Source organism: Populus euphratica, unplaced genomic scaffold (assembly GCF_000495115.2).
Source record: "Populus euphratica unplaced genomic scaffold, PopEup_1.0 scaffold120.1, whole genome shotgun sequence".
NCBI classification, from domain to species: domain Eukaryota; kingdom Viridiplantae; phylum Streptophyta; class Magnoliopsida; order Malpighiales; family Salicaceae; genus Populus; species Populus euphratica.
This window is the reverse complement of record NW_011499918.1, coordinates 312,491-330,162: the sequence shown is the minus strand read 5'-3', so window position 1 is coordinate 330,162 and position 17,672 is coordinate 312,491. Positions and strand designations below refer to the sequence as shown.

At 31.5% G+C, this 17,672-nt stretch overlaps 1 protein-coding gene across 2 annotated transcripts; it reads right to left on the bottom strand.

Moving 5' to 3' along the window:
* Window positions 1-1,111: 1,111 nt before the first annotated feature.
* On the bottom strand, window positions 1,112-15,867 carry LOC105134800 (beta-amyrin synthase-like). Of its 2 annotated transcripts, XM_011039350.1 has the most exons (18): window positions 15,538-15,867; window positions 14,990-15,175; window positions 14,172-14,261; window positions 13,811-14,008; window positions 13,594-13,678; window positions 13,089-13,255; window positions 9,926-10,114; window positions 3,623-3,736; window positions 3,397-3,516; window positions 2,957-3,079; window positions 2,771-2,869; window positions 2,599-2,655; window positions 2,462-2,508; window positions 2,191-2,334; window positions 1,941-2,118; window positions 1,744-1,824; window positions 1,460-1,543; window positions 1,112-1,343 (listed from the first exon to the last, which is right to left on the bottom strand). In XM_011039350.1, the coding sequence occupies exons 1-18, from the start codon at window positions 15,733-15,735 to the stop codon at window positions 1,221-1,223; spliced, it is 2,283 nt and encodes a 760-aa protein (XP_011037652.1). In that variant the 5' UTR covers window positions 15,736-15,867; the 3' UTR covers window positions 1,112-1,220. The 2 variants fall into 2 exon arrangements, 1 of the variants encoding a protein (XP_011037652.1); XR_844071.1 differs by lacking the exons at window positions 1,112-1,343; window positions 1,941-2,118.
* Between the last annotated feature and the right edge of the window lie 1,805 nt (window positions 15,868-17,672).

Here is a 17,672-nt window from a genome sequence, read left to right as displayed (position 1 = left end):
CATAGAAAATTTCTTCTTCAAATTTATTTTTTATGAAAATATTCACCAATGCCAGAGTCAGAAGTATCATATTTTTTGAATTTATACGATATTCACCAACACCAGAGTTGAAAATATTTGTAGGAAATCATTTATTGACGTTAGAGTTAGGAACATGAAAGGAAGAATAGAAAAGAAAAAAAAAATAAATTATTAGCAATTTTAGACAAAACTAGCAATGCAGCTTGTTTTAGGTAAAACATTTAAGAGTTGATATAACTTTTTTTCTTTTGTATGACCATTCATGTTCTATAGAATCTCTATTAATCAATTAGGATTTCTAGTGATCATAATACTAGGTGGTGATTTCCTTAACAAGATCTTTTTTTCTAAAAAAATAAAATATTAGATATTTATTATTTTTATAATTAAGATTAAATTTTCTTAACAAGATTTTTTTTTTCTAAAAAAATAAAATATTAAATATTTATTATTTTTATAATTAAGATTAATTTTTAATAAATCACCATAATATTCAGGTGTGACAGATAGGCTGCTAAAATATGCCTAGAATGTAACTAGAATGATAAGAATGGTGGAATAAAGGTGTTTTTCTATTTCCTTATTTCTAAGATTCAAGCTTATTGTGGAATATTCATTTTCATTTAGTTTGAGCTTGAAAAAGTATATTAAAGGAAGTATTTAATTGTAATAATTACAATTATAAAAATCACATTTATATAAATATAAAAGATGGCTACTATCAAATAGTCAATTCTCGCATTATACATAATCTATATTTATTCTTTAACTTGCTTGAAGAGGAGACGAAAATAGATAAATTTAATTATTTAAACAATAACGCCAAGGAAAAAAATACAACTATTTCCTGATAAATCACATTGTTCATTACTTCCACAAACCAAATAGTGGAACATTAATTATATATGAAGTACCATACTCTATTTATATAACGTTTCAAATCCTCAACCGGGATGAACGTGCATTTAAACAACAATGCAGGAGACAAAGAACTCGATCGCCAATTATTGAACTTCAAAATAAAAAACAATTAAATTTGATTCGATACAACGTATTGATGAAAGGAAGTGATAACTCTTAGCATTTATTTTGAATTCAAAAATCTTTTAAAAAGGATTTTCGATAGTGTTTTATTCTTATAATTTATTTCCGAAATACAGTGCTTTGCTCATCACTTCCACACCAACCAAATGTAACCTTCAAGTGTTTTGCTTAGGCAATAGCACATGCTTACGGTATTCACCCAAAGCCCAGAGTGGGAATATGTTCCTGTAGGAAGCATAATGCAACATGGAGGTTTTCAAAGAGGCCCCTGTGATTTCCTGTAATGAAGAATACTTTGTGGTTAAGTACAGATATAGGAACATAATTAGAGTTGACGGGGAATGCATATCAAAAGATTAAATTGTTGCACAATAAAAGCTGCTGAGGAAATTACCTGCTGAGGAAATTCACCACTTTCAAGCTGTGAATTGATCAATAATCTTGCTGCTTGATGTAAAGGTGTTGCATCCCTTTCGGCCTGTTTAACAAATATAAACTGGGAAAAATATATATTGGATATTGATTTCATAACGAGGTTACACTGTTGTTACAATAAAGTATACTATTGCTTCAAACTTTATACTCTATCATCCATATTGCTATATTACCTTGTAATAGTATTAGAAAATAATATAAAATTATTTTTAAGACTATTGTATTTATATTTTGATGTCTAACCTGCCCTGCACGAATCAAACCCACCATTGTCCACGCGGTTTGCACTAAATTTGATCTGTTTCCATCTAGCGGTGTGTATTCCTGAATTACCAAAGAAGAAAATAATTATGTATTCACAACAAGTTATGTCTCTCTTTCTAAACTAATCATAATTAATACAATCACCAAAACCATTCATTTAAAGTAAAATTATTTACTGAGTTTCGGCAAGAAAGATAGCTCTCTCCCCAGCCTCCTGACTTCAGTTGTTTCGAAAGTAAAAAATCACAGCCTTTGCGCACCACTTCGCTGTTGCGATGTGTCTTTCCAACTGCTGCCAGTGCAACTAATACAATATATGCTGCATATGTGTAGCAAATCCCCCAGTTTCCATACCTATTGATAGAATGTTACATGTTTTGCGTCTAATTCGTAGTTCAGTAATTGCATTTGAGAAGGAAAATGTACCAGGAACCATCGGCCATTTGTGCATTTTCGACGTAATGTGCTGCTTTAGCCACAGACGTTTCTATTTCCTTCCCCCGGTATTCGGGATGTAAATGACTGAATAATGCAAGAGCTTGGATGACTGAAGCTGTGCACTCAACATATCTAAAACCACCAAATTAAATGACTAACAATGTCAGTATGTATTTTCCACGCCCGCTCGCGCACACAGTTATACAATCAAATAACAGCAGACATTGTTAATGTAAGGAAGATGGGGATAATTTCATACTCAGTTTCGACCATGACACCACCGAAAGTTTCTGTAGGATTAAACATCTAAGAAAAAAGAAAAATAGAGAATTACTTCTTCTTGTTTTAGAGGATGTTGTTAGTTATTATGCATTATAATTGAAAAGCAATATTTACCTCCATCCATTGCGGTGATGTTGCTGGCTCCCAAGCTGAAAACCCTCCATTTTCGCTCTAGGATAAAACACAATTACTATGGAGGAATGAAACAAAGACCTTATAGACATGCGACGCACAAACATTCATTCACTGAAATTTAACAGGACAGGTCAAGTGCACTCAATATTACCTGCAAGGTAAGAAGGAAATCCACTGCTTCATATAATTGCTCGAGTTCAATTGTGTCGCCAACAATGTCTGCTGGCATTTGTGATAACAAGAGTAAAGTCTGCAATATTTGTTAATCATTTGTGTTACGCGGAAAACAATAATAAAATTATACTAACTATAATGTGTTGCTCAGTATTATAAATACCTTTAGTGCTTCAGCTGTGCAGTCTGAAACTTGCCAACCTTGATCTTTGACAGTAAGAGTCCATGCTCCTTTACAAATTTGATGATACGTGCTCTGAAAATCTCCCGATGGGTTTTCTCGGATCTATGATTTAGTATTGAAACCAAAATAAAACAATAAACTTATAGATATCTAATTAATACAAAATTAAATTTATACAAACTAAAGTTTTTTTTCTTAATTAATTAACTTAAACGACCTTAAACCAGAATAGTTTACGGATTCTATCCTTTTCATGGATATTTATTCACATAAATAATTTACTCCACAAAAAGGAAATATGGGAGACCAAATACATACATATTTTTACATTAATTATTAGACAATGCTTATACAAATATGAAACAAGGTTAGCATACCAAGTTATATGGTTTATATAACCTGCAGGACAGAAATTTAACCTGTGAAAGTTTGATGAAATTGAAGGCTTTTCGGAGAGTTGAGCCATATTCATCAGTGAGATTGCTTTCAATAATTGCTTGAGTAGCAAAAACAGAATCCCACAGCTGGGAACCCATATTCTATGTCCCAAATAAAAATAAATCAATTAGCACGTTTAATATTATTCAGCAATCCAGTGATCTTGGAAAAACAATATTCTAGTAAATGTGGATGAGATCTGATAACCTGCACTTTCATTCCATCTTCAGCAACCCACAAGTAATCAGGAACTGTAGCAAGGTGACGCTTGAGTGAATCTTGATTAGGATCATCAGCCCAATTGGCAATCATGTTCAAACTCTGAAATTTTTATTATGTGAACCAAGCATGAGATGATTAATTATGAATTTGAGCCAACATCTTCAATAATATCCCACCCATATTACAGGGCAGAGAAGCTTTAAAAGTAGATTTTTCTGTACAGTTAAAATTTATTAGATCTTGGAAGTATTTTGCTTTGGAATAACTAATGTCTTAAACTATTTTTTTTTAGTTTTTCTATTGTTTCTTATTCGATTTGGTTTGATTTGTATTTTTTGATTTTTTTTTTTCACTTGGGCATCTACCTAACGGCACGGGAACTTCAATAATACATTTGAAAAACATATTCCGCCGGTCCATACCAGTGCAAGGCCCAATCATGAGAGGCTTACCTAGAATAGAGAATCAATCCATCATAACAAAGACGTTTCCCCTCTAGGCGTAAACTCGGTCTCCACTAGGGTAATACTGACTGACCATCCATCCACAGGAAAGATGTATAGCAAATTCATTTAATGCATGGACGCTTTCAAGGATACTCTAGTCTAATTAGTAACTACCGTGATATCATCATTTCCACACACCAATGATTCATCAGTATTAAAAACACTTATCCCCTCATTAATTTCTAAAGCTATCACAGGGGAAGGAGTAAACAAAGTTACCCTTCTTCCTATGCAACTTGCCATCCATGGCTATTAAAGAACAAGAAGGTCTAGGGTTCACAGACTCATTCTTCTTTATTTTCCCCTACTTCGTACATTTCCATTTTCCTCACTCCTTTAATTCATCTTCTGTTCTCGTATACATCAGCTCCCTCATTTACCAACTTAATTTTCAAAGGACCCTCACCTAAGCAGAGAGACTTATTTTGTAGGTTTACCAGTCACCTTCTTCGTCTTCGATCAACTTCGAATCATTGTGTCAAGAGTAACATTATTTTTTGAAGTTACCAGACTTCGTCATAAGACTTCATAATTAGATAATTAATTTTATTATAGATATTAAATATATAGAAAATATTATAAGCATGCTTTTATGTTGTAATCTCTATCATTGCTATTATATATTGCCCTATATATATAAGGTTGGCTTACCAATAAGCTAAGCCTTCTAATTATTCTCAACTTGCTACTAAAAACTTTTACAATCAAAACTCTCTCTTCACTTTCTCTATAGACTCTATTATTGTCACTGCCCTCTCTGCATACCACACTGGCAGTGCAGCCCAGTTGACTAGGCAATTAGAAGCTATTGTCGATGGCTGTTTTTGCCACCAGTAGCAGCCCTCACCTGTAAAGTAGCACCATGGCTCCTCCCATGTTTCTACTATCCCTCTTCACATCATGGGAATAAGAAGGTGTTTTTCACTTTGTCGATGACTCAATGTCATGTCTTTCCTCTCATGTTTCTAATAGTTCTTCTTTATGAATCAACCCCTTTTTTTTTCGTTGGAAACAATAAAATCAACTTATTTTAAATGCGTTATTCTCCTCTCTCTCCAAGAATGCATTGTACCTTGTGGTAGAATGCTAGACTTCTTCTTATGTTTGGCGCACTCTTAAGAAAATGCTCACTTTTCCATCAAATTCTCGTATCATGCAACTTCACGGGTTCTTTCAAGATCTTTGACAAGGCAATGCCTACTCAATATCATGTCTTTCCTCTCATGTTTCTGATAGTTCTTCTTCAAAAACCAACCCCTCTTTTCTTCATTGGAAACAATAGGATTAATTTATTTTAAACGCATTATTCTCCTTCTCTCTCCGAGGATGTACTGCACCTTGTGGTATAATGCCATATTTCTTCTTATGTTTGGTGCACTCTTAAGAAAATGCTCGCTTCTCCACCAAATTCTCATATCATACAACTCCACGGATCTTTTCAAGATCTTTGGCAAGGCGATGCCTCTATTGTTTAATATATATAGCACGCCAAGTCATTATATGATGAATTGGTTGCTATTAACTGACTTTTTTCTCTTGAAGACTTCAACCTCTATATATTTCATAGTCTTCATGGTGAGTTTAAAGACTTGGTAACTAGTCTCATGACCAAGACAAAACCACTATCATACACTGACCTTCTAACCATCTTTTTACTTATAACTTTTTACATAAGACTTCTTTTCCATCCATGACTGTAAATCCATCTCTATTACCCACACCATCTCTATTGCTCTCTGCTTACCTTACCTAGCATCAATACGGGTCTGATTTCAGCCATAACAAAGGTCATTCATGCTGCAATTGGTGCCTCAACAATAACAGGTATAACAACCATCATAAGTCTGATTTTCATATTTTTCATTCCTTTACTCTTGCAGACTGGAAGCAAGGTAATTGGCAGCAAACTAAACGGTCTGATGGTTCTAAGTAGTGGCCTCTTTACTGGTCTTTTAAGCAAAACATCAAGTGTCAGCTATCTTTCTCCTTCAATGACACTGCCCCATAATGTCCTTAGTTTTGCAGCAGTGGTAATTAGCCCTCCGCTCATCTTGTTATTGGCTTCGTTTCTGTCCCTACTTGGTTCCCGGATACTTGTGCGAACCAACATGTTACTCCTAATTTTGCAACTGTGATCGATTCTGCACCCTATCTTGGTAATGATCACTTGCATATTAGTGATGATAAGGGTTTTTCCATATCCCATATTGAGCATACCATATTATGTTTGCTTAACGTTCTTCATAATCCTTATATTACCAAACCATTGCTATCTGTTCAAAATTTTTATCATGATAATAATGTTCATTTTGAATTTTACGCCTTTATGTTTTACATAAATGATCTCACCATCAAAGTAGTGCTCCTTTTTAATTAGAGCAATGATGGTCTGTATGTTCTCTCTAAGCCTTCTACCACACTATTCCTCAAGCTTATTGGTCTTTTTGTTTCTCTATGACTACTAATCTATGACATCATTGATTGGGTCATCCTACGTCCTGTATTTTTAATTTGTTGGTTTTAAAAAATAAAATAATATGTACTTTTAAACGCTCTCTTGTTCAATGTCAAGCTTATTTGCTTGGTAAGTCTTCGTGTTTTTCTTTGCGACCTCCAAGTCATAAAACTATTGTTCCATTTAATTTAATATTTAGTGAAGTTTGGGGCCCTGCTCCTATGTTTTCTTCTTATGGTTTTCATTTCTTTGTTTTTTTTATTAATGTGCATATAAAATATATATGTTATTATCCTTTTATTGCCAAATCTAATGTGTTTTCTATATTCCAATGTTTTCAATTGCTTGTTGAGCGTTAGTTTTTCTGCAAAATTAAATTTGTTCAAACTAACTAAGGTGGTGAATATTACAAGTTAAATGGTTTCTTTCAAACTATTGGTATTCATCACAAGTTAATTTGTCCTCATGTACATGAGCAAAATGACAGCATTGAGCGTCGTCATCTTCATATTGTTAAAATAGGTCTTACCCTCCTAGAATAATGTAGTACCCTATTATGATTTTGGAATAATAAGTTTGAATCATAAGTATATCTCATCAATCGCATATCTACACTTGTCCTTCAAAATCAGTCTTTTTTTGAATGTTTGTTTCATCGTACTTCTGATTATGATTTTCTACGTACATTTAGGTGTCTTGTTTTTCCTTTTTTTTTGCGTCTATACCATGCTCATAAGTTGGATTTTTGTTCATCTTCTTGTGTGCTCTTCAGGTATAGTACCTCTCATCTTGGTTATCGTTGTTTTGATTTAATGTCTCTACGTATATGTCTCTTGTCATGTTCATTTTCATAAAAGTGTGTTTTTATTTGCTAAATCTGAATAGATAACACAACCCATAACCACCTCTACCCAGCCTATACACTTTTCCACCTTGATTACCTCCCTAATTTTTCACCCATATGACTCTTCAATCACCTCTTCTAGCAGATCTACCGCATCTCTAGGTCCATATAAACAGACCCTTCATTTCTCAACCTTGTCTGCCACCATACCACCATCACTCAGCCCTACTTTGATGTCACCATCTAAATGTTTTTGTGATGATCATTATGCAAAAACAGGTTATCCTTTTTCAGCATGGCATCTTTTCAAGTCTGTTACTACAACTAGCACAAATTCTACGATAGGCTCTCCTACATCTCCTTTTATCCACTTCAGCAGCTTTCCAGTTTAAAATTTTTTCCCTTTTAGTTTGTTGCTCATCAACATCTGATGGTTTTTCACCTATGGTTACTGAAAATTGCACTTCTCACAACATTTGTAGCCTCCTATATTATACCCATCTCTCAGGTAAGGTACTATCTTACCTTTAAATTGATTGCATTATTTGGTGTTAACAGGTATAAGGAATGGCATAGTGCTATGCATGATAAAATTCAGGCCTTGCACTTTAATAACACCTAGTTCTTGGTTCCTTTTCATCCTTAGATGAATAATGTTGGTAGCTGGTGAATGTACAGGATAAAGCGTCGTGTGGATAATAGTGTTGAGCGATATACATGTTTGGTTGCTAAAGACTTTACTCAACAAGAAGGCATTGATTATTATAAATGGCTTTAAGTCTAGTTGTTAAGCAAACACCATCAGATTAGTCCTCTCCATTGTGGTCTCGTGTAATTGAAAAATTCATCAACTTGATATCCATAATGCCTTCCTCAATGGTGTTCTTGTCGAAGAGGTATACATGAAACAAACTCTAGGTTTTATTGATTCTGCTCTTCTTTTTTATGTGTTCCAGTTGCATAAGTCTCTATATGGTGTCAAACAGGCCCCACGGACATGGTATACTCATCTGAGTGACTTATGGCTTTCTATTGGCTTTCATGCTTTTAAGGTTGACACTTTATTATTTATATTTTCTATTGATGCTGATATTATTTTATCTTCTAGTTTATGTTAATGATATTTTGCTTTTGGATAGCAAATCTACTATACTTCACTACTTAATATAGTTACTAAGTTTAGAGTTTAAGCTTTATGAATTAGACGTCATTTATTATTTTTTAGGCATTGAGGTTCAATCCACTGCTATGGGTTTGATGTTACAACAATATAAGTATATTCTTGATATCCTTATTCGAGTTGGTATGACTTCTTGTAAACCATTTTAATACTCCAATCTCTAATTCCAAAGTCACCATACTACCATATCCTTTATTTTCTAATTCTTCACAATTTCATCAGGTTATGGGTGCTCTTCAATAACTCACCTTCGTAAAACTAGATATCTACTTTGTAATTAACAGAGTTTGTTAGTTTATACATTCTCTTATAAGTTCTCATTAGAGGTACCGTTAAATGCATTTTGTGTTATTTATAGGGTACGACCACCTTTGACTTACATATCACTTATAATTTCTCATTTGCTCTATATGAATTTACAAATGCAAATTGGGTAGGTAGTATTGATAATCATAAGTCTACAGGTAGTTATCTTATCTTCTTTTATCAAAAACCGATTTCATGGAAATCAAGCAAGCAATGCACAATTACTCGCTCCTCCATTGAAAATAAGTACAAAGCCTTGTCCGATGACACTGTTGAGGTTATTTGACTTCAATATCTATTAAGAGATCTGCATATTGATTTCTGCCTCTACTCCTACTATTTGGTGTGAATCTAAATGCTATTTATTTATTTTCAAATTCTATCTTTGATGTTTGTACTAAACATGTTGAGATTGACTATCATTTTGTATGAGATAGGGTTGCGAAGAAAGAGATTCATATTCACTTTCTCTCTTCTCATGATCAACTTGCAAATTTTTTTACTAAACTGTTTCCCACTACTATATTTACTGTTTTTCGATTCAAGCTTCAGGTTGATCCTCTACCCTTAGCTTGAGGGGATATATTATATAAGTACCTATATAGAAAATATTATAGGCACTCTTATGTTGTAATCTCTATCATTACTATTATATATTACCTTACACATATATATAGAAAAGATTGGTTAACCGATAGGTTAAGCCTCCTGATTATTCTCAGCTAATTGACGAGGTATATCCTATTTATAGAACTTTCCAAGCATTACAAATGTTGTAATGGTGAAAACATTATTTTATTGGGAATGTGAACATTTTAAATCAATGAATGTTTCATTGAGAAAATATCTTAAAAAGTTTAAAAAACTAGAAATTAACCTTCAACATAGTCTATATCCCTTTTGTAATTATTGTAACTTAAATAAGGCATTGGTTATTTTCTTTATATATATATACATATATATGAAGTCACATATAGTTTGGTAGATTATATGATACCTTTCCCACAGAACCATTTGTCAAATATCCAGTGTGCTCATCTTCATATTGAATAAGACTCATTGCTTTTGCTAGAGCTTTCTCTCTTAGCTTTGAGAAAGGCCAATGTGTAGAAAGTGGCTCGGCAAAGTAATAGAGTACACCACTTAAAACATTTTCCACGAGAGAATGAGGCTTGTATAGATCCTTCTGCATCCAAAACAATTTCATATAATTTTATATTATACTACAGGTTTGTTTGTTATGCAAAAAATATTTCTCATATGCACCATAAAATATTTTATAAAAATCCAATCAAAGTAAAATGTTTTATGTTAACCATGTTTTTCATAAATAACATGAAAATACAATGATGATGGTAAAATGGTTGGTAGAAATAAAGTGCTGATTGTGGTAAAGTTAATGATGTGATTATTATCTTTGGACTTGGAAGGATATGATTCTTTTTAATAGGTGGAAGACTCTATTTAATAAAGTTTGTGTCATTTATCTTTCACTTTGTTATATATCCATAATTAAGATTATTTTTAAATGGAAAGAAAATTATCTTCATGCAATGAAGATTTTTATGGAGTGTAGATATGAATACTTAAAAAATTAGTAAGGTAGCTTGGAGTTTTCTAATTAGGTTGAGAGGTAAAGAGGGATTGGAAGTCATATCTATATTGGCAAAAACAAGACAATGTTATTTAAATGGTTATGACAATATAATAATGATGTTGCAACAATTAGAGGAATCTTATGAGTATAAAATATCAGTTTAATAATAGTGGGGTGGTGCCAAAGTTTTTAGGAACTATGTCAGCTATTTAGAGTGGTGTCTGTTAACTATTAATGATGTGGAAGAGTGTTCTCTTGATTAATAAAGGTAATTTCAGTGGCTATAAAAATTAGGAAAGACATTTTATCCTTGATGTCAAAGTGGTTAGGAGATTCTGCCCATATGCTTAAATTTTCTACTCTTTATATAGTTCATGAAAATCCAAATGCTAAGATTTCAGAGATGGGATCCTAGAATCACTTCAGTTGGAAATGGTTTATATCATAAAGAAGAAGACTTTGAGATTGAGAAAGGGTAAAGAAAGATTGACTATTACAATTGTTATTAGGGGTTTTTAAATACCAAAATGTTGCTTATAAAATAGTATGAAGACCAAACTCAAAGGGTTTTGTTTTGTTCAAGAGTTAAATTTATTTTCTTGAGTCAATTCTCTTAACAAGAGAATTATTTTTATTAGATATATAGTACTTTGATGCTCCCTTGAAGGTAGATTTTCATCTTTTGGTTTCTATCTTGAATAAATTTCTAACAAAACATTTTATGTATCAAAGATATATTATAAGGTAATGATTTAAACTATCTTTATGGTAAAAAAGAGATTGAAATTGTGTGTCATATTTTACTTTACTATAAAATGGTTCGAATGTTGTGATCTTAGGTGGTAGATTGGTTAGCACAATAGTTGATGTTACCTCAATCTCTAGATGAATTGTTCTCATTATAGAATCACATGGTATAGGGATCTATGAAAAAAAAAAGATGAAATGTTTGTTCTTCTTTGATACAATTTGATTTGTTTGGAATGCTCGTAATAATGTGATTTTTAATAAGAAATAAACACATTAGAATGATTTATATTATTTTCCTTTTTATCGGGTTGTTATTTGGATGAAATGTAATAATTGGAGTTTCTACTATACCGACTCATAAATACTTTGTTTATCAAAAAGTGTTTTTATATGGCCTAAAAAGATAAACATGAGAAGTAATTCTTATCACCTACCTCCTCCAATATGTATACTGAATTGGAATGGTGATTTGTCTTCAAATGAAAAATTAGGCCTTCAAGAATTGATGGTGTTTTTAAAGATTTTAAAGAGAAATTTATTCATTTTTTTCTTGTTCAACATATCATATGGAATCATAAATATTCTTATAATGCTAGTATTTTAATTAAAAGAATAAATGTTATGTGGCCTTAGTGATTGACAACTAAATTTAATGATATTTTAAATGTGTGTTTCCTTTCGTGTATTTTGAACATATTTATATAGAGAATAATTATATTGCAGATTTGACTAAGCAAAGAGTTTTTAGAGAAGATGACTTTTGACTGATTATAAATTTTTTTTTATTTAGGGTTTATTTTTGCTTGATTATTATTGTTAGTTTAGTTTTGTTAATAAGTTTTATGATCTATCTAGGTTTGTTTGTACTCTTGTCTCTATTACGCCATGAACTTAATAAATTATAACAATTGATTAATAAATATCTCGTGTTATATATATATATATATATAAACCATGTGATTATTGCCTAAAAGTTATAAATTATACCAGTTATTACAAAAGTTTACATTGTAAAGCATGCATTTTTTATTTAAATTGATGAAGTTAAATCAATGATGAGATCAAACCACCTTATCATACATGCTAGGTATATACAAAAAAAGATAACAATTAAGTATAAAAAAATCCTAGCATGTATATTATTACATTAAAAAAAACTATTATAAGATATATACTTGTTGAAGATCTTAAAATATTACTTATCATAAAAAAAAATATGATATTTTTTAATTTTAAAATTAGATATTTTTTTTATTTAAAGACAGTTTAAAAAGATAAAGAAAATTAACTCTTCAGATTTCTTATTAATGGGCTAAAAATACATAAATAAACATGTAAAAAATATTTTTCATGGGTGAAACAGTTATTTTATAACAAATCCAAATTATTTTTTATGGGTGAAACAGTTCAAAGTCCACGAGAGAAAAAAACTTCAAACCTAAACCTAGAAACAAGATCAAAGCTCAAGCTGGACTAAACTCAAGCCAAGTACATGCACGTGAGTTAAGCCTTATTATTTTGCTAATGCTCGTTTACTAATCTTCAACTTTTTATTATATAAAACAAAAAAAAAAAATCTTTTTTTCATTCTATATGGAATAAATGAGTGTTGGATTTTACAATGTTAACCAAGCGATTAATTTTTCATTCAATTATAAATTTTAATTTTAAAAGTAAGAGATTCCCACTTTAAATTTGTGTCAAAAGTGCCCATTAACAATGTTTCAGTAAAACAAATTCAAACTGTTATGTTAATGGTTGCAACGAAGACAGTGATCATATAAGGAGGGTGAAAACACTAGGGACAAATTACCTTCAAACATAAGATGCGAGCTTTTGTCCAATCTACTTCACCATATGGTTGAATGTAGAGTTCTTCCCTTAGTAATATAACGAGATCGGTGATTGGTGCCACAAATTTCTTACCATACAAGTAAGCCAATGGAATATAAACTGTGCGAAAGTAACACCAGAAGTTTCCTGCATTGTGTGTGTGATTGATTAATAAAAGGGAGGAGCCGCATGAATCAATCACTATTTGAGAAAATATAGAGTAAATATGGTGAAAGGTATTTTTGTAGTATTTTATTCAACTTGAGAGAATTTATGTCAAATATTCATACTTTTGAATAATAAGAGTAATTGTCGTACCAAGAAGGTCATTGTAATTTACCTAGATTATTACATGAACTTGGTCCCATATTGTACCAAACAATATTAAAACTGTTTTCCATGGGGTTCATTTTAAAAAATTAGTGAATTTTCTAGTCGAGTTTACCATTACAATTTCTCTCAATAGCAGTTCAAACCTTCTTTACCTGGATTGAAAGGAAGAAATGATGGGAGAAGCAAACATTCTGGAGGCACTGGATTGCAGCCAGACCACTCATATAATCCAATGAACTACAAAATCAAGATTTTAAATGCTTATAAGTTTTATATATGGGAAAATAAATAAGTAAAAAGATTTGACTTGTGGGTTTCATTAGTTTTGTATATTCATGTTGAATATTTCAGTTCAATTTGCTCATTTACCGAAAGAAAGTATTTTCCCCAGATAGATATCATTGTTACACCACCATGATCAAGTATCCATTTCCGGGCCTTTGCCACAGCTCCATCTTTGCCTCCTTCGGGTTCTTCTCCAAGCAAACGCAAGGACACATAGTTAAGTGCTGTACATAGCATCATGCTATGGCTTTCAATATGGAAGCCCCATCCTCCATCTTCATTCTGTAAATCAAGTAATCCTAAACATTAGTATAATCGAGGAACCAGTCCACTCTCAACCATCTTTCGTGGTTACGCTTTAAACCCTAAAACTTCAAGTGTACGGTCCCTTACACTCTCCACCTTGGAGAAGCAGGCCTTTCGCCTATTGATATCATTTACTTACTTGATGATTATAGATGTATCGAACCATTTCCCTTTTATGTTCAGATGAGAGGATTGTGTTTAGGGTTCCTGTAATGTACAGAGCAATAACCTGCATTTCAAACATATCTTTTAACACTTAGCCATCACTTAATGAATTATAACAATCCCTCATTAGATCACAATCTTTTATAGTATAAATTGGGGGCTAATGCTTACTTGATATTCAAAATAGATTTTGATAATATATCCAGGGATTGCTCAACTTGATATGTTTAAATTAATTATTAAGTGTAGAATACATTAAGGAGGACAAGTGCAGCCACTTCCAAGCTTAGTAAAAAGACTTCCATAGAAAGGGTTTGTCTCCTTTCACTACACCTGGTTTCGAGTCCTGGTGTGCACGTTTGTCATCCCCGTGGTGCCTTACATGTATACTGGGTTTGCAGGGTATTCAGTGGACCGTGGGGATTAGTCGTGGTACGCGCAAGCTGGCCCAGACATCCCACGGAAATTAAAAAAAGAAAACAAAGACTTCGATGAAAGATAAACAAGAACAACTTTTACCAATATCTGCTAGATCAAAATGAAACCACGGAATCCTTGGGGATGTCGTATTGTGAGATTGTTACTGTGATGCAAGTTATTTATTTTTTATAGCAGTATATTAAAATTAAATCATTAAGAACACTAAAAAAATATCAATTAATAAAATGTATTTTTAAAAATCCATTTTTCTAATTTCTTATAATGAATTTCTCTATTTATCTTGTTTACAGAGCAGATCTTTTTTGGGCTTCAATTGCTACCTAACATGAGTGTTCTTAAATCAGGACTTACCAAAAAAGGCTGTTCAAACAGGAGGGCTGAGAATTCAGAAGGCCAGTGCCCATCCCTTGCTTGTAATGCTGAAGTGAACCGAACAGCTTTCCTCAACGCAATTTCTGCTTTTTCACAAGTTATTTCTTCTCTGTCTCCCAATCTCACTGATGGTAGACTCAGATCAATCCCATTTTCTTTGATAAGCTGCATTTTCGAACTCAAAGAAAACAGAATAAATGATAAGATGAAATATTTAGCCTAAGACCCTTTGGACAACTTCATGAGAAAAAAAAAAAGAGAAGGGAAAATTAAGTACTCAATCTAGTGGTAATGTGTGATATGATCTTAGTTGGGTAAAACTAGACTAACTATATATTGAACTACAGGCTCAACTAGCTTGAAACAGTTATTGCTTGAATTAAAGAAGAAAGATATTACTTTTCAATATAATATGACATGAAATGGAAACTCTAGATATTAAGCATGGAGCAAACCCCCGAAACTAACAGGTTCAGTTTTGCTTAAAGTGTAATGGATGCATCTTTTATTAATACTACAAGTTAAACCTGCAAATTCTTGAGAACATCACTGCTTGCTTTAACTTGAAATCGGTTCTGAGAGAATTTCTCTCGAGCCTTTTCCACTTCCGCATGTTCCTCCGGGGTTCCAAGATCAGGATCGAATTCCCAAACTTGTCTGCCAACAAAACCATTGGTGATAAGCAGCCATGGATCATGGCCCTCTGCTACCTCAAGCTTCCACATTGCCTACTCTCACTTGGTTTTCTGGACCTTTAATTTGTGCTTCAATTTTACAACAATATGCATGTCAATAATATAACTATATTTATAGATACATAATACTACGATTCAGTCAATTTTTTACGGAACAAAAAAGTGGCTGACATCATAATCTTATTTGAAAACAAATAAAAAATTGAACGATATCTAATTAAATAATATTTTAAACATAATCTTAATTATTTTATTTATAATGACCTTTAAAATGGCCGGTTAAAAAATGCTAGGAGCTTGGGCCCTAGCCTTTCTCATAGCTGATCTCATCTTAATTCTATTCCAATCAACCTTTAGTTTTTGGCAACCGCATGATCCAATCAACCTTCAGCAACTTGCTCGGAAGTGAAGGCCCAGTGTTAGTAGCCTTCATCAAAGCAAAAATTTAATTACTATTTACTATTGTTAAATAGTAAAGAACTTGGCATTGAAGGTGGTTAGAAACTCAAGACTCGAGTTTAGTGATTTTAAAGACCTATTTATAAATTATTATTTTTATCGTGAAACATTTAAGAAATATTTTAAGAATCTAAATAAATTTATTTTTATATTAAAACACAATATATCAAAAATAAAAGAATAAAACACTAATTGAAAAGATTTCATGAGTATTGATAAATTTTTATGATGAAATGAAAGTAAAAAGATATCTCAATGGGACCTCTCTTATTGAGAGGATCCCAATAAAAATACATGGATGAATTATGATAAAAATTAAATTTTAGAGATTAAATTTTAATTTTGCACGCCTTTGTATGTACATCCGTCCTTTATATTTTATTTGGATTTTTTAAAATAAATTAAAATTTAATCTTATAAAATTGGTCATTAATTTAATACTATAATATCAATGACATGCAAGGCAAACGAGATAAAATAAAATGGAAAAGATTTGAGTCCATCCACCGTCATCATCATCGTTTCCTACTCATCTATTTCTTTATTTTCAGTAACTTTTCCTTGAAATCTATCATTTTCTGTTTCTTTCTTCTTTGAATGAGGTCTGAGCTAGCCACCCACTCACTGTCACTCTTTAATTGTCTGTGGAGCATCATATCAAACCGAAGTGGACATGTGAATATAAATGTAAATATAAATTACAATGAAATCTATCATTTTCTGTTTGTTTCTTCTCTGAAATTGGACTGAGCTTGCCACCCACTCACTGTCACTCTTTAACTGTCTGTGGAACATCTTATTAAACCGAAGTGGACATGAGTAAATCTTGAATATAAATGTAAATATAAATTATATGATCCAACCACTAATTCATTACTTCCCGCTCCCTATTTATCACTCCTGGCAGTCTTTTGATAACTGTAGTAATTGGCTGATAACATCCTGTCAATGAAGAGATATGACAACATCCAACAAAGCAGCCAAAGCATTTATAGTATTATTATGACACCATCGAACAAAGCAATTAATGCATTTATATCCTGTTTTTATTTTTTTATTTTTTAAAAAATATTTCTAATATCAGCATATTATTTTAAATTTTTTTATTTTAAATTAATATTTTTAGAATATTTTGATATGCTGATATTAAAAATAAAAAAATAATTATATTTTTAAACATACTAATATTAACAATACTCTAAAAGGTATGTTCCCATGTTTTTATTTTTGTTGAACTTATATATTATAATTATAATAATAAAATAATAATAGCGTATAGCTATTTATTTTTTTGTTTTTTTTTCTATTTTCTATTTTTTTATGTCGTTATAGGTTTTTTTAATATTAATATTTTATTTAGTTATTATATTTTTATGATATGGATCTCGAGTTTGACAGATTACTTTGAATTTTTGCTTTTTTTTAAATTAATTTTTTTAATTTAGTTTAATTTATTAATGTAATTTTTTTTATTTAATTATCATATTTTTATTATGTGAATTCTAAAT